Genomic DNA, 19,358 nt, shown 5'->3' on the forward strand with positions numbered 1-19,358 from the left:
GCAGCCCCCCAGCACTGCCAACATCCCCACAGAAAGGCCACGCTCCTCCTTTGCAGGAGCTGGAGATGATGCTGTGAGGAGCATCCATTGCCCCTTGGGAGCTCTGGCCTCCCTGGGAGTCAAGGACCTGCCTGAGCCTCCAGCAGCCCTAAAATCCAAGTGCCCACACGGCTACCAGGACTTGGCCAAAGGAAAAGGAACTGCATATCCCACCCAGCACTGTCTCAGCTGAACCCCAGGAGCCTTGGGACAAATGAAGAAAATGACAGTCTAGAAGGAAATTAATAGAGCAGAAAATTTGAAATGATGTGGAAATAATTCCTCTGGCTTAAGGAGAGCTCCTTGTATGCTTAATTTCAGAACACAACTGTTTCCGTGTAGCTAAATTACAGTATCAAAGCGAGGGGCCCTGAGTGGAGCTGGTGGGACGCGGGGATGTTTCCATGCACATGGTGAGCTCTCCCACCTGGAGCAAGGTAAGGGATGGGGTGACCTCGTGTCACTGTGGGGTCATGGACAGGGAGTGGGGAGGGAATATCTGGAGACCTGTGGGGCTGGGACGAAGCTTTCTCCCTTTTGCAGATGGGTCTCACCATCCAGAGAGCTGAAATTTCTTGAGAACGGGTGACAAAGGGCAGAAAATGCTTCTGAGGGAAAAGTGCACCTGTGAAAATGGACCCATGGTATCCCCAACCCAACTGGAGATTGTAGGATCATGGAATCGTTTGGTTTGGAAGGCATCCTTAAAGGTCATCTAGTCCAACTCCCCTGCCATGAACAGGGCCTGCAGAGAGCTCTGCATCAGCCTTGGGTGCCAGGGGGAGGAACAGGGACGAGTGAGGTGGGCGTGGGGAAGATGCTCTCTACATTGCTGGAAATCTGTGGGGAAGTCCCCAGGGAACCCCAGAAAGAGAGAAATCAGCTCCTTTCTTGACAAAAGCAAAGAAGTTTTCAAGGTGTCCTTTAGGCTTCACAGCGCTCAGCGAGATTGATCTGTGCTCAGCCCCCCAGAGAAAATCACCAGTCTGTATTTTCTCGTTCCTCGCACACAGATGGGCAGGAGCTGCCCACACGTCCCCGATGGTGGAGCTGAGTGCTGTCAGCCCCGGCCCTTCAGCATGGGATCAGTTCCCTTCTGCAGCCACGGCGGTGCAGGGAGCAGGGGGGATGCAGGCAGGGAGAGGCACAACCCTGGGCATGGGCCTCCTGTTCAGAAGCATGATCCCAAATGGGTCTGGAAGAGTGAAAGCAGTGCCTGGGGCTGCACAAAACAGCAGCAGGTCCTGCTGGAGTGTTCCAGGCTGCCTTGCAGTGCTTGGCATCCGGGCAGCACTGAAAATTGTGTCACGCTGGGACACACCAAAAAGCTCTGACTCACATAAGCAATGCTGGAGCAACTGATGTCTTCATTCTGCTGAGCTAGAGCACTCCAGCCATCAGTGCTGAGCAGAGGATTCAGCCTTCCTGGGAAACACCACAGCTTCTCAGGGGCTGTGGCTATACCCTCAGTTCTCCCTGTGTGCCCTACTTTTGTCCCACTTCCTGCTAAGTGCTGGAGGCTCTGTGTTTTCAGCTCAGTGCAAGCTGAGGAAATTCCACATTTATTACAGCAGATGGAGTCCAAAGCCTGAAATCCAGGAGCAACACACACCGGATGCATCTCCCCAGCTCTGCCCTGGTCACCGCAGCTCTGCCTGGCTCTGCATGCAACCCCCAGGGCCATCAGAGCCCCCCAGGCATAGTTGTGCACAGACCAGCTATTTACCTTTTGCTATACAGACTTACAGCAGCACAGGAGCATTTGGGGTAGATTGCTCCAGTGCTCTGTCATCTTCAAAGCTAAGAAATTTTTTTCTCATGTTCAAATGGAACTTCTGGGTTCCAGTTTGTGCCCGTTGCCCCTCGTCCTGTCTCTGGGCACCACCCAAAAGAGCCTGGCCCCATCCGCTTGCCTCCCACCCTGCAGGCATTTCTAAGGTTGCTCAGATCCCCTCTCAGCCTTCTCCTCCCCACACTGAGCAGCCCCAGGGCTCTCAGCCTTTCCTCATGCAGGAGATGCTCCAGACCCCGATCTCTCTGTAGCCCTGCTGGGCTCTCCCCAGCAGTTCCCTGCCTGCCTTGAACTGGGCAGCCCAGCACTGGGCCCAAGGGTCTGAGAACCTCCCTTGTTCTGCAGGCCACGCTCTGTGCCATGCGCCCCGAGGTCCCACTGGCCTTCCTGGCCACCAGGGCACACTGCTGACCCTGTTGGTCAACCATTGGTCAGCAATTGGTCAACTGTTGGCTACCAGGACACCTAGGTCCTTCTCCATAGAGTTCCTCTCAGCAGCTCAGCCCCTGACTTATACTGGTGCATCCCCACACGTAGGACTCTATGCTTGCCCTTGTTGAACCTCACTGTTCCTCCTGGTCCAACTCTCCAATCTACCCATCCATCTCCTTCCCCTGATGCCCCTCAGTCTGCCCACCTCCTCCCCAAGCTCTGTCCCCAAGCTGAGCACAGCTGTGGCACAATGACACCACCGTGATATGGTCACCCTGTTGAGCATAAAGAAAGAGGGCTGCTCGTTGGAAAGGAAAAGGACAGAGGGGGACTGTCCTCCTCTGCTGCCCTGGTGACACTCCATCTGGAGTACTGCAGCCAGGCCTGAGGCACGAAAAGATGTGGAGGGGCTCAAGCTGGTCCAGAAAAGGCCACAAAGATGCTCAGAGGGCTGGAGCACCCCTCCCTATGGAGAAAGGCTGAGGGAGCTGGGGATGTGCTCCGAGAAGCAGAACGCGGAGGACAGCAGAGCACAGGGAGCAGAGGAAGGGCACGGACTGCCGCTGGCTTTGTTATGACGGCCGGGGAAAGGACGAGCCCTGGGAGCTGCAGGGAGGAGCGTGTGAGTCAGAGAAACCCCCGGCCGCTTGCTGTGTTGTGCCAGCAATAGCGTGTAAAGCGCTGCCTGCGCGAGAGGATTCGCGTGTCAAGTGCTCCCAGGGGCTGCGGGATCGCTGCTCGTTGGAGGCGAAGGCAGAGCTGCAGGCAGCGTCTGGCAGCGGCACTGGGGTGCAGCGATGGGGCAGCGCAGGCTCCGAGCTGAGGATGTGCTCCCAAAAATGGCCTCTGCTGGGTAAGAACTGGGTCAGCCCTTCGGCAGCTGAGTCACCGTTGCAGCGGGGCTGCTTTGTGCCCTCAGCTCTCCACGCGTTGCTGCTGCATCTATTTTAGCTCATGCATATCTGTTGTGCACCCAGGGCTGTTCCCCTCCCACATGGAAGGCGGTGTGAGGGGATAACAATTAGCTCTGGGGTTAATCACACCTGCAAATAACAATGCAGCCCCCTGCACTGTGCCAACCGTGGGTCTGGGTGGGAATGGAGCGGGGAGTGCAGGGCTGTGGTGGAATCAGTGGGACAGAAACGACAAACCTTTCCCACAGCAGCACTGAGGAACAGCACAGGATCCAGGAAAAGAGTGTAAATGCATGGCCACAGAAGATGATTTTCATCCACTCATGTTTCCTGGGAAGATTTACCCATTAATGGCACAGATAAAATCCAGGTATGCAAAGAGCATAGGGAAAGTGTTCAGCCAGATCACTCAAGGCTTTTCCAGATAACTGAGCGCTTGAACGTGCAAAGTTCTGTTGCTTTGAAACCTCCTGCAGCTTCTTCCTCGGGAAGGAGGCAACCAAGTTCATGCTGATGAACCTGGTGTGAGGAGGGAGGCAGTGAGGAATGTCTCTTGCACAAAGACAGTTGGTCTAAATGGCACTGCACGAAGTTCTGGTGCTGCACGTTGGGCTGAAGGTTACCTCACAGAAGCCCAGAGACAGAACACAGCGGGCTTCGCAGTGCCCCCTTCTCCCTCCCCCTGCTCTGAGGAAGCCCGTTAGTGCTCACATTGTCCCAGATAACAGCAAAATGGGAGCAGTAGGAATGAGCAGCAGGAATGTCCTTGCGAGGTACAATTAACAGCCTGAAATAACGCAGCAGAATTCTCAGGAGCCAGGCTTATTGCAAGCCTGGTCATTAGGAAAATCATCGAGATTGTGCTGAAAGGAGAGCATTCATCAGCACGGCCAGTGCACGGGAGCTGATCCTGTGCTGCTTGTGCAGGTGGTGCGTGGCTCATGGACAACACTGGAGACAGGCAGATGGTTGGACTGGGTGATCTTAGAAGCCTTTTCCAACTGGAATGATTCTATGATGCCCTGTCCCTTGTCCTGTAAGCATCTCTGCCCCATGTCCAGCCATACCCAGCCTCATCACGTTGTCATGTCATGGAAAAAAACAAAACAAAACAAAAAAAACCTTTGGCATAGGGTGGACCTGTGGCAAACAGCAGCCTGGGAAGAAGAAGGAAGGCAGGTGCAGGCTGCAGGGTGAGGGTTTGCTCCGGAGCAGCAGGATGGAGGCAGCAGGCAGGGAGGGAGCCAGCAGCAGGCAGGAGCTGCAGGCAGCGGGTGGTTAATCAGCCGTCTGCTTCCGTGACTGAGCTCGGCAAAGAGCTCCGTAGAGGAGAAAGCCTTTTGCTCATGAAAGAAACATCAGTGCTAATCGAATCAGGGTACAGCCCGGCAGCACGCGACAGGCTGCGGCGGCTCATTCATATTGCATGCTTTGCTCCACTTCTGCGAGAGGAAGCCCAGTGCAAAGGGTTGGGGTCCTACCCAGAAACAGTGGGGGACCAGGACCATGGGGTGGGGGGAGAGGAGGGGAAACCAAAGGCTGAGCTGGTGGGCTGGGACAGGGCAATGCGTTGTCCAAGGTAAGGATCTGTGCAGGAAATCAGTAACATTTTGGTTTCTTTACCCAAGTCCACCTTTTCCCCACTGTGGGTTCAGCATCTTTTCTTATTGGAGCAGACTGCTCAGGGAGGTGATGAAGTACCCTGGATGTGTTCAAGAACTGTAGAGATGTGGCACTGAGGGACATAGTGGTCATGGTGGGGGTGGTTTGGTGTTGGGCTGGATGGTCTTAGATGTCCTTTCCAGTCTTAGTCTTATAATTCTATGAAAGGACAGGAGAATGGAAAATCAGGCAGAGGGGCAGGCAGCCATCCTCATTCCCTTGAGATGGGAAAATCACCTTAGTTTCAGGGACTCAGTCCTTTAGCAATGCCCACCTCCAGTACAGCAGTTGGGAGCAGCTGGTGAGCCTGTCTCTGAGTAGAGTCCCTCTCCTTTTTCCTTCCCTGTGTCCTTTGCTTTCCACATGGCCCAGGTTCCCAATATGAAGAAGCACCTGGTTCTGGTGGAGATTTCACTGGTGCTGGGCAAACTGTGCTGAAGCAGAGCTATGTCCCACTGGAGAAAGAGTACAGGAGCAGAGAGCAGCAGTCATCATGGCTGGGGGTGATGGAGGATTGCCATGAGTAGCACCCCTTGTCCTCCTCACAGGTACTCAGAAGGTGCTGAAAGGTTTTGGGCTCACGACCAAAAGACTGAGATGCTATTGGGATCTGAAAGCACGCAGCCTGCACAGCAGGCCTCGAAGATCATCCAAACCCAACCCATTCCCACCATGCCCACTGACCACATCCCTCAGTGCTGCATCTCCATACCATTCAACACCTCCAGGTACAGTGACACCACCGCCACCCTGGGCTGTCTGTTCCAACAAGAAGAGATGATAAAAGAGAAGGATTTGGGCAAAAAAGCCAGAATGATAGCGATTTCCTGCTCTGCATCTGCAGATGGAGCCTTTCCTATCTCCTCCTGCCATTCAGTCTACAGACTCATGGCATGTCTGCCTGCATTCACTCTCTTGTCCTACGCCTCACCCACGCAAAAAATATGGTCTCAGTGAGAGATCAGCCACTGGCAGCAGAGATTCAAGCAAGCGCCATAAATGCTACCCATGAATGCTGAACATCTTTAAAAGTCTGGGCCATAACACCCAAGATGTAATCCTGGCCTTTGGAAAACAGCCCCAGGTGCCAGAGCCTCAAGCTGTGCCCCTCAAGCACAAATTTCTTCTGGTTTGTGCAATGCACTTGGATTTTCAATAGAAAATGAGTATTTTACCAGGCTGCATCAGAGCAGGGCCTGCAGCCCAGGACACCAAAGGAGAGCAGGGTGGTGGGCAAGTGGGTGCCAGGAGGGCTCTATCCCCAGGGCAGGACCACGTCTCAGTGCAGCAGGAGCAGTGCTGAGGGCTTGCCTGCTAAAGTGAGGGCACGGCAGAGCACAAAAGCAAAGGAAGAGGTTTTGTCAGTGACGGGAGCAGTCCTGGGAGAGGATCAAAGTGAAGGGCAGAGTCAGCAGCCGCAGCTGTCAGCGCCGACGCCAATGGAGCTGTCAAAGCACAGGGAGCTCTGCCCAGCCACGTCCATCCACCGCCCCGTCCTCCTGGAGCTGGGGGTCTGACAGGCACTCTGCAGAGATGAAGCAAAACGCTTGGAGCCCTCCCCGCTCCCCAGGATGCGTGTGCAGGGAATTACAAAGAGGCTGTGGCTACGCTTCCCACGTCCTTCAGACTGAGTGCATCACATCACAGCACTGCCCTGGGACACGGGCAGTGAGCTGACACCCAGCATCTCCCATGTCTGCTTCAGTCCCGCTGCTGGGGAGCAACCCTTGGACAAGATCAGCCCGCTCCTTACCCTCAGTTCAGGGCTGGGCTGAACCAGAGATGTCCAGGAGGAAGGCGAAGTGATGGGATGCTTTCAGGAGCAGCTGAAGGCAGTGTCAGGAGAGCAGGAGGCAAGCTGCAGGTATCCCTGTGCATCACAGCGTGACTGGACTAGATGGCCTTTAAAGGTCCCTTCCAACTCAAACGATTCTGTAATGCTATGATTAAGTATAGAAGAATGGCACACATGAGATAGAAGCAGTCCCAGGGGTACATTCGCTCAGGACGGTGTCAGGGGGTTCATTGTGAGCTTGGAGAAAGGCTTTGCCTCTTTCACATCTTCTCCTGGACATATGTAGATGCAAGCTGAGGCTGCCACCCTCTTGTCTGTAGGGGCACTGCTACATCGCACGCTCCTCCTGCAGCTGTCACTTATTTCCACAAATCAGAGAAGCAGGCGCTGCTCCATCCTCACTGCCCTACATGGCTGAACTCCGCGGGGGGGAGAGGCACAGGGTGCTGCCTACAATGCTTTTGGATAGCCCACAACTGAGTGAAAAAGGCAGAAGGCCTGGATATGTCTTGGAAAGAAGGGTCACAGCATTTCAGCGTGTTACACACAGCTTTTATCAATGAGATTTGCTGCTTTGAGACATCTCGAGTGGGCCCTTGGGTTGACCTGTCCAACACCTCCCCCACTGTGGGGCTGCCACCTGTCACATACAGGGTGTCCCACAGGGCTGTGTTCCCTTCACTCCCCTCCTGGCAGGTCCTTGCAGCTCCCAGATGGAGCACAGGTCCTTCTGCTGCTCCCCCTCCACCTCCAGATCTCTGGACAGGTGATCCCCAGTGACTGTCATTGCTGATGCTGGTGGCATGGTGAGATTGGGACCCAACAGGTAAAGGGTGAGACCTGAGATCCTGGCTCAAGCATGGGGACAGGACTTGGAATAAGAGAGGGAAACTGAGGCAAAGAACAGGAGGATGATGCTTCACTTTGAGCCAGCAAACACAAGCCAAGGCTGCGCCAATTCTCTTAACTATCATAAGGGCTGATACAGAAGTGAACTGGGAAGCAAAGTGCCTGAAAGAGTGAGGAAGGGACGTTGTCAGCTGACTGCAAAGGGTGATTTGTTTTGCTGGAGCCAGGAAACACAGTGACAATGTGTGCAGAGCTGTGTCAATGGCCAGAGAAGGTATTGTGTGCACCAGCAAGTTCACACCTATTTTTATCTCTGAGCACAGAAGCTGCAAAGATTTTGTTCAATCTTTTATTATCTTTTTCCCAAAGATTTTCTCAAGAAGATACTGCCTTTAGTTGTCACACCAAGAACAGCTTGACCAGACAGAATTCTTAGTTCAGCTCCCCTCCCACCTCCTTGGCTCCCTCCTTCTGTCACCTCATCCCTTTCCTTCTTCTGCAACAGCTCTCAACAAGTCCCACCACCACTTTCTACTTCACCAAAATTTGTCCTGGTCAACCTTTTTCCCACCACCCCTCCATTCTCTCTCAAAAAGCCACGTCTCTTGCTTTACACTCTTTTAGGATAGTCATCATAGAATAATAAAGGTTGGAAAGACAAACAAAACCACCCAGTCCAACACCAAACCACCCCCACCATGCCCACTAATCATGACCCTCAGTGCCACATCTTCACTTTTCTTAACACCTCTAAGGAAGGTGACCCCACCACCTCCCTGGGGAGCTGTGCCAGTGCCCAATCCTCTTTAGGAGAGGAACATTTTCCTAACATCCAACCTGAACCTCCCTTGGTGCAACTGTGCTGTTTTCTGGTGGAAACAATCACACAAAATGAGATAGCTCTATCAGAACAGATTGAGACTGATAAGCCTCAGAGGCATTAGAGGCCAGGTCAGATGGGGCCATGGGCAGCTTGATCTGGTGAGGTGCAACCAGCCCACGGCAGGGGTTAGAATTGGATTTAAGGTCCCCTCTACCCTAAACCGTTCTGTGATTCTATGAGTCTCTGATCCAGTTCCTGTAGGGGATGTGAGCAATCCAATTTTAAACCCGTAGTCTGAATCTGAAGAAGGAGCATGAAGTATCAACAAATCAGTGTTGCTGGAAAAGAACCGAATCACATTTATCAATTCCATTGTTTCTTTTATCACAAAATTTCCCATTGTTTGAAGTTCTACATGGATGGGAAGCTCTTCACCAGGATGTGTTGTTGGAGCTGGTGGGATTTGTCTCTGCTCTGGAGCATCTTGGAGTCCGACACAAAAAGCTCTGGGCATCTCCAGGAGGCTTTGCTGTGCTCCCCAGGTTTACTCCTCTTTACACCCCATCAGAGTCACATCGAAGAGCAGAGCCCTTTGTTTGGGCCCTGCTTGATGTTCACTGCTAATTTTTTTGGTATGCATGCAGCAGTGTTTGACTCGTGCTTGTTCCCATAATAAACACTCATTTCGTTGTTCTCAAATGATTGGGAGACGTCCAATTTTAATCTTTTATTCATCATCTTCTTCCAGCTCAGACATGGGGAAAAACATGTAAATTCAAAACCTGCGAGAATTGAAAATTTCATAAGTGCTGCTGACCCCTCACTGGCAGCTCTGAATATGAGAGAAATAAAGGAATTGTAATGAGGGACCTCATCTTTTGATGACAGCTTTAGAGGAACTGAACATGAAGTGGGGCTGCATCTCGCCCTGCATGGAATGGGGCAAGGCAGGAAGACGTGTGGTGACCTCCTGCATGTCACCCAACAGCAACCCACATCCCACAGCCTGCTCCCTGAGGGACACTTTTCTGGAAAATGGGAGAGCTGAGAGTCAATGGAACGAATGGTGAGGAACAAGAAGTCTACAGAGAAAGTCTCTTGATTCAGGAAGACATCAGTGGATGCTGGGGAGTAATTAACTTCCAGAAAAATGAAAGCCGTGACATGGTAAGGGTCTGAATCAACAGTTTCATCCACTTTCAAGACTTGTTTGCCTGCTTGTGGTTGGCATCAATGCATAGGTGATAAAGTGCCGTGCATTTCCTTCTTCTGTGACAGGAGGCTGCTCAGAGGGAAGATCTCTTCATCGTGGAATCACAGAATGGTTGGGTTGGAAGGATCCTCACAGGCCAGCCAGCCCCAGCCTCTGCCATGGGATGACTGCCCTTCACCAGCTCAGACTGCCCAGGGTCCCACCCGCAGCCTTGGGTACCTCCAGGGATGGGACATCCACCATCTGACTCCTCCGTGGTGGTTTCCAACCCAGGTGTGAGCCAAGAAGTGCTTCAGAATCAATGCAGAACTTAACCTGGGACCCTTTCAAGGGTTAAAATGGCAGCTGTGGAGGGTATTTCTGTCTTATTTCATGTTATTCTGAGTAATTTACTTGGACATGATGCTAAATGGCTGTGCTCAAAGCAGAGTGAGACGGAGGTTTGGGAATACTGCCTTCCTTGGCAGACCAAGCTGGTATGTGATCAGACAGGAATCATATCAGTAAATACAAAGCAGAGTTCACCATCTGTTAACACCATCCACAGAGTGGATCTGCCCCCTGCAAGCTTGCATCAAGCTGCCATTCCGCAGGCGTGGGTGCAGAGCTAAGGTGGGTGGCTGCATACAGGGCTCTGCAGGTCCAGACTGCCACTTCCAGGCACGCAAAGCTCACAGAACTGATGACACAACCAGATTTGGCCCAGTGAAATGGTTCAGAGGTGACCTATAGGTTCGTTGGAGTAGTTTTGGGTGGTAGAAAAGGGGGGAAGGTCAGTTCCCAGTGGAGCAAATTGGAGCTGGCCCATGGGGAACATTAAAGAAGGTCCTGATGGCCAGTGTGATACATGAGGGTTTATTTGCTGTCGCAAAGGAGCCCCCAGTGACATTCCAGGAGTGGCATTTTCATGGCAGTGGGAACTGATGCTATGTGAGCATCCTGGGAGTTCTGAGGGACTGTGAGGAATTCTGGTTATAACAGGTGAAGGGATGAGGGGTGGAGTAAAGCAGGATCTCAGGAGCATTTAAACACCACGCTCAGACATAGGGTTTGGGTTTGAGTGGCCCTATGTGCATCCAGGAATCTGACATGGTGGTCTTTGTGGGACTCTTCCAGCTCAGAATGGTTTGTGATTCTGTGATTTTAAAATGCTATGATCTTACCTGTCAGAAGGAGCCTACCATCATCTCACCCAGCTTTCCATGTTTGAACTACAAGCAAGAAATGACAATGCTGTCCCTGTCTGCATGGTGGGGAGAGAGGCTGAGCAGAACCTACATAGCTGTGCACATTAGCATGCCTGTAGAGGAGGTGAGTGATGTGACCTTCAGAGGTCCCTTCCAACCATTTTTCTTTGAGTCTGTGTAGGGTAAAGGCTCCAGCAAACCAGGAAGGTGGGCTATGATGCTTATAGATGTGCTGGGAGGTGGTGGGCTGCACTGCCCGGGATGGTCACCTCTGTCCCTGACAATAACATGGATAGAGCCAATTGCACCCTATGCTGTGGTGCCATTTTGGATTTGTATGGCAAGAAAAACACGATTCTTTCTTGTCATTGCTAGTATCACCTTGGTCTCTGCAACTCATATGCTGACAAAATATTTCCTGAAGGGCAGCTAACCCTCCAACAAAATGTCTACAAGATGGGCTTTGCAAGTCCATGTACAAGATACTTCAGCTCAGACTTTGGAAGAGAAAGGTTGAGGTTTTGCTGGTTTTTGCTTTTTTAAAACAGTTCCTACATTTCCAGAAGAGAGTAAGCTTAGGTCTTGGAAAACCTGGAAGTTGGGCTCAGGAGCATGGGATGATGCTTGGCTGCCCACCCTACATGTGCTACTGGGGCTGTTCCAGGCAGAACCGCTCTGAGCTGTCGCCTGTGTCCTCAGCATCTTTCATCTCCAGTGGGCTTTGATCACAGCTCATGGTGAGCCCAGGAAAAAGCAGCTGTGGTGCTTCAGAGGAGCATCTGCCTGCACGACCTGTCATGCCTGCATGACCTCCTGCCCTACAGGGCACTGATGTGGTGCTTTAGAGGAGGCTTTTCCCAGTGAAGCCCAATCAGGGCGACCACAGTCAAAGTTCTGGACATTTACTGCGCACCTGGGCTCATCTCAAAGACTCTCCTCTACTCCATAGGGATGCATCCTTCAACTATGAGGTATTTCAGGAGCAGGGAAGGAGGTGGACATCCAAGTGCTGGACCTTGTGTGCATGATGGATCATCCCTACGGGTCCCCATGCTCTCAACAAGATGTGAAGCAGCTTTGTGCAGCACAGGAATAAGAACAGGCGAGGAGATGGCCCATGGGAAGAAGGAGTTTTATTGTTCAGGAGGAGGCGCACAGTCTGAATATAAAAGGTAAACCCTGTCCCACCATCCCTCCCCCCCCCCGGCCACTGTCTGTGCGTCTTCAGGCCTTGGGGCAGGAACTGCCCAGCCCCACCGTGCTGAAGGCTCTGACCCATGAGCCACCTAGAAAGGGGCCATCTGGTAGCTCCAGACTCAGAGCCTGCAGCCCTCATCACCGTCAAACCCCAAGGCCATGGGGCCAAGAGCACTCAACCTCCATGACCCTGGAAGCATGGGCCTGTCCTTTGCTGTCCCTGCGTACAAGGGCAGTTTGTCCATGGCAGACTGACCCACCAGGGGATCCCATCTGAAGAGAGGACACAGACAGCCCCATGTGGCTCGGGCTGAGCTCCGTCATTACACTGACTGCGGGGTGGATGTGTGGCAGGTTTGAGTGCAGGACATAAGGTGCAATACAAATTAAACAACACATTGCATCTGTCCCTGGTTACAAAGAGCTTCCATAGGAAGAAGTAAAGTGCCCGCCACAGTCAGAGAATTCATCAGGATGTAAGTGCCCAGGATTGAAAGCTAAGCTAGCCCCAGCAGGGCCAGTTCAGCCAGGATTATTGCAGCTGGGAAATGGCTTTAACCCTCCCCCCACCCTCTTTGTGCCCAAGTAGCGCTGAGAGAAACACGCTGGGCCAGATCCCACCAGCACTTTTACTGGAGTGATGCTGGATTTACTGTGCAAGTGCTACAGACAAGGTGCTGTGGGTCCCAGAGTGCATCCCCTGCAGCACTGCTCCCCTCCCCAGCCCTGCTCCCAGCAGTTTGTTTTTTTTGCAGTGAGTTCAGCCCCATGTTTGAGGCTTCTGTGCTTCGAGAAAATGTTGTGTACATGACATTGGATTCCAGTAGAACAGTCCCCAAACCCATACAAAATTGTATTTACAACCAGGAATAGCCTTCCCAGCCCACAGCCTGCTCACCCTCCTGGCACCTCCGCACCACTGCATCCACCTCAACCCCTTGAATAGCTCTGCATGCCTCCAGAGGCCATTGCTCCATGCCAGGCAAGCTTGCCAGAAGAGATGCTCCTATGGAGGATGGAGAAGAGATGAGGAGGAAAGGTCAGCCACCCATCATTGGGCTCACCAGTGGGGTACTGCTGGAGATCCTGCCAGCTTTCTGTGACAAGGACTGTGTGACTGCAGCTGGAAATATTGCTCAGGATCCACGCTCTGCAGATAACACGGCAGCCCCAGATGTAGGCTGGCAGTGTGAGAATCTGGCAGCTCTTGTGTTCCTCTAGGGCGATATAAGAACAAAGTTTGGTAGAAGTCTCTCCGGCCCCAGTGACGTGAGGTGGGAGCAAATTCTCCCACTGTGCTGCGGTGCAGCTGGGGGAGACCAAAGGACAGGAGATGGCAGTTCTGCCAGGGGAGAAACCTGAGCGTGTGGCCCTAGAATACATGCCCAGGCCGCCCTGGGATGCTTGTGCTGTGTCCAAACAGGAGCAGTGCTGGTGTGTTCAAGAGGTGGAGACTCCTGCAGGACATGGGGCTTCCAAGGATCCAGGTAGAAAACCCTGGCCCCCTCTTTCCCCAGGTGGAGAGAGCACGGGGAGCCTGCCAGCAGCCCCCAGCACTGCCAGCAGTCCCTAGTGCTGCAGGCTGGCACTCTGTCCCCTGCTCTCCCAGGCTTAGTGGAGGTGCCCATGAAGTCACTTGCAGGCTGTTCCAGGTTGGAGCACTGTGAGGTACTGGGAGCAGGGTTGCCTCTGCTGTGTTGGCAGTCTGCCGGACCCTCCTCAGTTCAGAGATCCAACAGACTCCCCTCATCAAATCCGAAAGAGCTGTGGCCTATGACAAACTCAGTCCTGTAGGTCCTGGTATTGCTGTTTTGTTTGCTACTCCTCCCTTTTGGCTTCAGATGGGGGAAGGAGGCAGCAGGATTGTCAACGTACTTGGAAAGCCATACTTCCACCGAAGCCCAAAATCAAAGAGATGCTGGAGGAGTTCCAGATCATGGTCTGGTGCCCCTTTCTCATTCACCCCCCCCCTGCTGCCCCTGTGCCAAAGTAAGTTTTAAGGAATGTATGGTGTGGGTCTGCAGAGCTGGTGATCAGAGGTGCCTCCTGGGGCCGTTTGTGTTCAGCAGCTGGGAGCGCATGGCCTGGATGCTGCTCAAGATCTTCTTCTGGTGACCCATCATGGTGATGCCCAGACTCCGAACATCCCTGGGAAGAAGGACACTGTCAGAAAACCCATAGGCTGGCCCCATAGAGACAGACTGCATGCACTCCCCATGACCTCTCGCCTGTTTCTCCTCCAAGGGCCATGGGCATCCTGCCCGGGGAAGGAGAAGCTGTCATTCCCCATGGTACAGCCTCCTGACAGCCTTGGGGGAGCAGGAGCAAGGGCCATTGCTCCTGACAGGCTGGTGGGTGACAAGATCAATGCTCTGCAATTGGATTCAGTTTTAGTGAGATACCCTCAGATAACCTGGTCGGAAAGACAGACGGATGATGAGTTTCTGTGCTCAGAAGCTTCCCTGACGAGTGTAGAAACAAGGATCCATATCAGCTCAATGCCACAGCAAAGACCCCAACTACAGCCCCCAGTCAATGCACATGACAGCCCTCTGCCTGCATCTCTCCATGTCCACTTTCACCGGTTCCTACTTTGCTTGTCCCAACCAATGCATGCACTATCACATCCTTCCTGAGTCACAGTAGTTAATGCCTGGCTGCCTCACACCTTCTGACAGGGAGCAACTCTCCTCAGAGGTAGAAAAGATTGCTTCATACTCAGAGATATGAAAGCTATCAGCAAAAGATGGGGAACATAAGCCTAGGGTGGGGAGCAGCTATAGTTGCCATCCCTTCTGGTACCACTTATGGCAACAACTACCCCAGAGAACCTCCATAGGGATGCTTGAGCAACGGAAGAAGGAGAACAGATGGTGGAATAAGCCTTTTTCAGCCCTCCTTTGTCCAGACTTGGTCACTAGGGAGCAATTTCTGTCTCTGTTCCATCAAGTTTCCAAGCAGACAGGACCACTGGGACCAGCAATGTGGAACGTGGTGATGCCTGAAGCACCCTATAGCTTCTTACTTTCTGATTTCCCCCTGATGGGAGTGAGATAAGAGAGAAAGAGACAGGGGAGGGTCTGTATTCACTTGGCAGAGGATTTCCAGAGCATCCTGGTACAGACCAATCTCGATTTCCTGAGGGGTGGCATCGTTCTCTTCAAGGACTAGCAAAGTCAAGCAAGCCAAGGCAGAGTTTGGGGAAACCCCATCAGTGCTGTCTGCTTCTTGGTACTCACTCAATGTTCATGCTCATCACCATGCCCAGGGAGGAGTACCCTGCCATGGCAAAGTTGTCCCGGTAGTGCCCCAGCCGGATGGAGTCCAGCCAGTCCTCCACTGTCAGGCAGGAGGAGAAGTCAAGGAGAGTCCTGTTGAAGGGCGTCTGGGTGAACCTGGAGCAGAACAAAAGGGTCAGCCCTGGAGACTGAGTGGAGATTGCACAACAGTTTGAGTTGGAACCAACCCTTAAAGGCCATCTGATGCAACCCCCCTGCAATGCACAGGGACACCCACAGCTCCATCACTGCTCAGAGCCCCTCCAGCCTGACCTCGGGTGTCTGCAGGGATGGGGATCCATCACCTCTCTGAGCAACCTGTGCCAGTTCCTCACCACGCGCACGCAACATTTCCCTTGTATCCCTGCAGCACCCAGGAGCCCTTACCGGTTCACGGTGGCAGTGCACTTCAGGTTGTCGGGGTTTCGGATGAGTTTGTCCAAAATGCCAACGATCTGGGAGAAGCGAGGCCTCTCGTTTCGGTCCTTCTGCCAGCAGTCCAGCATCAGCTGGTGCAGGGCTGTGGGGCAGCCCATCGGGGCCGGCAGGCGGTAGCCTTCCTCCACTGAGTTAATGACCTGAAAGGAAGCCACACGCTATAGGGGAGCTGCTCTCCTGCCCATATCCAAGCACCCTAAACTGCTGTCTGCAGGGAAGCACTGGTGCATGAGCTCTTAAGGCTGTCAGAAGGGGAAATAGCGGGGTGCACACCAGATTCATGCTGAATGACAAGTTTACTGCCAGTGAGCTGTGCGCAGCATCTGCAGAGAGCTGGAAGCAGGCTGGATGCCACACACATACAAGAAATCACTGCTATGACAGCAGATTGATTAAGTGGTCCAGCAGGCCTAAAATATCACAGCTTGCCTCCAGCAGATAAGTCACGAGAGCTTCATTCACATTCAGTTGTTCTACAACTGGAGCTTGCCACTGCACAGCAAGGCTGCAAGAACTCTGCTCAAAGGAATGCTCAGAGGATGCTGTGTAAGTCCCTGTGGCTCCGTCACCAGAGCTACTTTCTAAGATAAGAAAAGCACTAAGGAGAGAGGGGACACTCAGGACTGGAGGGCAGGGAGAAAGCAGGCAGATGTATAGTTTCCATAGGTAACACAAGGAGCCCTGTGGTTCTACGGAGTCAAAAACCAAAGATGACACAGGTTTGGGTTTCTTGGGAACAACCTGTGGGCAGAGGGAGGGATGGATGCCAACATGGGAGGAATTGGCAGGTGAGTGCCTAGGGACCATGGGACCCCGAGCTGTAGCCGGTTTGGTATGGTAAGGTGGCACAACGTGTTGACTGACATGGAGTAGTTAGCATTCAGGTTCTGGTTGGGATTTAGTTTTGGATGTGGGTTTGGGTTAGGGTTATGGGTTGGGTTAGGGGTAGGATTAGGGTTAAGGTTCAGGTTGGGGTAAGGGTTAGGGATAGAGTTATGGGAAGGATTCAGGTTAGGGGTAGGGTTAGGGGTAGGGTTAGGGGTAGGCAGGGATGGGGATGTGTACAGCCAGGCACAGCCAGGAGCCACTGTGCAGCAAAACAAAGTCACACTGATGTCACCAGGCAGGGGACAGGCACATTGCACAGCGCCCAGAAGGGATGTGAGGAGAGGTAGGGGCCGCCCTCCCTTTTCCTCAGCACCCCGCTAGGCTGGCTTGGGATGGGGCAGGAGGGGCCATGTGCTGTCGTGCTCCCCCAGGCCCACTCACATCCCTGTTGGTCATGTTCCAGTAGGGACGCTCGCCGTAGGCCAGCACCTCCCACATGACGATGCCGTAACTCCACACGTCGCTGGCGGAGGAGAACTTGCGGTACGCGATGGCCTCTGGAGCAGTCCAGCGGATGGGGATCTTGCCCCCCTGAAACAAGAGACAAGTGCACCATTCTGTACACTCATCTAAGGTTGGAAAGACCTCTGAGGTCTTCCAGTCCAACCGTGCATCTACCACCAATATTGTCCACTGACCACATCCCTCAGTGCCACATCTCCACGTTCCTTGATCACCTCCAGGGACAGTGGCTCCACCACCACCCTGGGCAGCTGTGCCAGCGCATTGCCGCTCTCTCTGAGAATAAATTTTCTCAATATCCAACCTGAACCTCCCCTGGCACCATTACTACAGAGCCAAGGGCTACCACTGCACAAGAACACGGAGCTAACTCTGAGGAAACGCAGAGAGCCTGGCTAGTTCAGTGCAGAAAACAAGGGGAGTTGTGTTGTGTGCTCCCTGCCTGTTACTGATTTGGCAGGCAAGTGCTGAGGAGAACTTGTTGAATTAAAGGCTGACTGTGCTAACAAAAAACAGCAATAAACGGGCTAAGAATACATTTAAGCCAGAAATGTAGTTGCTGGCAACTTGAAGAGAAAAGCTGTGGTGCACAGAATGCAGGGGGGCTTTCCAGAGCAGCTGAGGCAGACTCAGTGTGTACCCCCTTTCAGAGGTCCCTGTCTAGAGTGAGAATTGTCTCCACCCAACTTTGTTCTACCTGCTCTGTCACATTCCTTGATGGGATTGAAGGGGACAGATGCATCCTTTGTGATGGGATACCTTCCTACACAAGTTTATGAAGAAGAAAGCATCCTTATATTCAGGATATTCTGAATGAGACTGTGTCAGAGAGTTTATGCTCCTGACCCTATCACTGCATACTCATGGCTCGTGCCATGGGTTACCCCAAATAAATCTGAGGCTCTGTTTGCTTCTCTACTTCCTTTCCTGAAAAGTGATGCTCAGACTCCTCAGCTGCCTCTGCGAACTGACCCACATTGAGAACATTTGTCCAGCCAGAGGAGTGCTTTGGGAGCACACTGATTTATGTCATGGCCAGGAAAAAAGCAAAAAGGAGACATTCCCTCAATATATTTCATTCTCCTCTTACGACCTCTGGTAGAGGAGCATATCGAGCTCCAGAGCAGTCAGATTGGCCAGAGAATCTTAAAATAGATTCACGGATAAACATGTCCTACATTAAAAGTCCAACCATCCACCTACCACCAATACTGCCACTATACCACGTCGCTAAGTACCACATCTACAAGTTTCTTGAACACAGTGGAGAAGCATAAAGGAGGAGCATTCTCATGTAATGCGTTAAAAGCACTTTGGGTTCACATCCAAATGACAGCGAAGAGGTGACTTTTTCCTTTCCTGCGCTGCCTATCCTGACACAAGCGTCTAACTTCACCTGCCTGGGGCAACCACCATACCGTGGTGGTGTAGGCAGCATCCGGGTCATCCTCAAGGATGCGGGAGAGGCCGAAGTCGGACACTTTGCAGACCAGGTTGCTGTTGACCAGGATGTTGCGGGCAGCCAGGTCCCGGTGCACGTAGCCCAGGTCAGACAGGTACCTCATGCCTGCTCCGATGCCGCGCAACATGCCCACCAGCTGGATGATGGTGAACTGCCCATCGTGCTTCTGGAGAAGGAAACAAACTGGAGTTCGTTTGTGTTCTTCTCTATTTCTTGAGCCTCTCTCCTGCCCCCCAGGCCCACTGCCCACTCTTCCCTTGGGCAGGTGCCCTGCATCGGTGCTGCTGTGGGGAGTCTACTGAAGAGGTGAGGCACAGAGCCTACTGCCCTTGCGCAGGGGCCATGATGGCCACGGGGCTGAGGAGTGTGACCCAACCTTATCTTCTGTCTTGCAGCCCAGAGGACAAGAGGAGTTCAATGAATACAAATATGAGAGCTTCTTACCCTGAGAAAGGTGTCTAGTGAGCCGTTCTCCATGTACTCAGTAACAATCATGACCAATTTGCCTGCAGAAGACAAAGGAGGTCAAGTTAACAAGTCACCTTCCTCCAAGAAGCCCAATGCTATCCTTTAACTGGGAGCAATGCTAATGCAGGCCTGGGGATCTCCTGCAGCCCCACACAGTGGAGGGCACAACAATGGAGATGTGGCCAGAACCCCAGTGGAGATGTGGCCAAAACCTCGACACTTAACCCTCCCTCCAGGTGTTATTGAAGTGGCTGGGTCAGCTTTCTTAGCCCATTGAAATTTGCATGCGATTAACATAATGCTCTGCATCCCAATGTGCCTTTTTGAAGGAAGGCTTCAAATTACTATTCTATACAGGCAGCTTTTAAAAGAAACACTCATGGGTAGGGCTTCTCCTGATCCAATAGCTCTGACCTGGGGCACCGGGGAGCATTGCACAGCAAGGTGGGGAACGGCCAT

At 52.7% G+C, this 19,358-nt stretch overlaps 1 protein-coding gene across 1 annotated transcript in view; it reads right to left on the reverse strand.

Annotated features, from left to right (window-relative positions):
• Positions 1-11,918: 11,918 nt before the first annotated feature.
• Positions 11,919-19,358, reverse strand: part of EPHA8 (EPH receptor A8) — a 39,293-nt gene continuing 31,853 nt past the window's right edge. The window contains exons 12-17 of the mRNA XM_052692113.1: positions 18,876-18,937; positions 18,388-18,597; positions 16,889-17,038; positions 15,569-15,759; positions 15,143-15,298; positions 11,919-14,051 (exon numbers count right to left, since the gene is read on the reverse strand). Coding sequence (XP_052548073.1) covers positions 13,937-14,051; positions 15,143-15,298; positions 15,569-15,759; positions 16,889-17,038; positions 18,388-18,597; positions 18,876-18,937 — 884 coding nt within the window. The 3' untranslated portion in view covers positions 11,919-13,936. The remainder of the gene's footprint in view (positions 14,052-15,142; positions 15,299-15,568; positions 15,760-16,888; positions 17,039-18,387; positions 18,598-18,875; positions 18,938-19,358) is intronic.

This window comes from Tympanuchus pallidicinctus, unplaced genomic scaffold, assembly GCF_026119805.1.
Source record: "Tympanuchus pallidicinctus isolate F22 unplaced genomic scaffold, pur_lepc_1.0 scaffold29, whole genome shotgun sequence".
Classification (NCBI taxonomy): domain Eukaryota; kingdom Metazoa; phylum Chordata; class Aves; order Galliformes; family Phasianidae; genus Tympanuchus; species Tympanuchus pallidicinctus.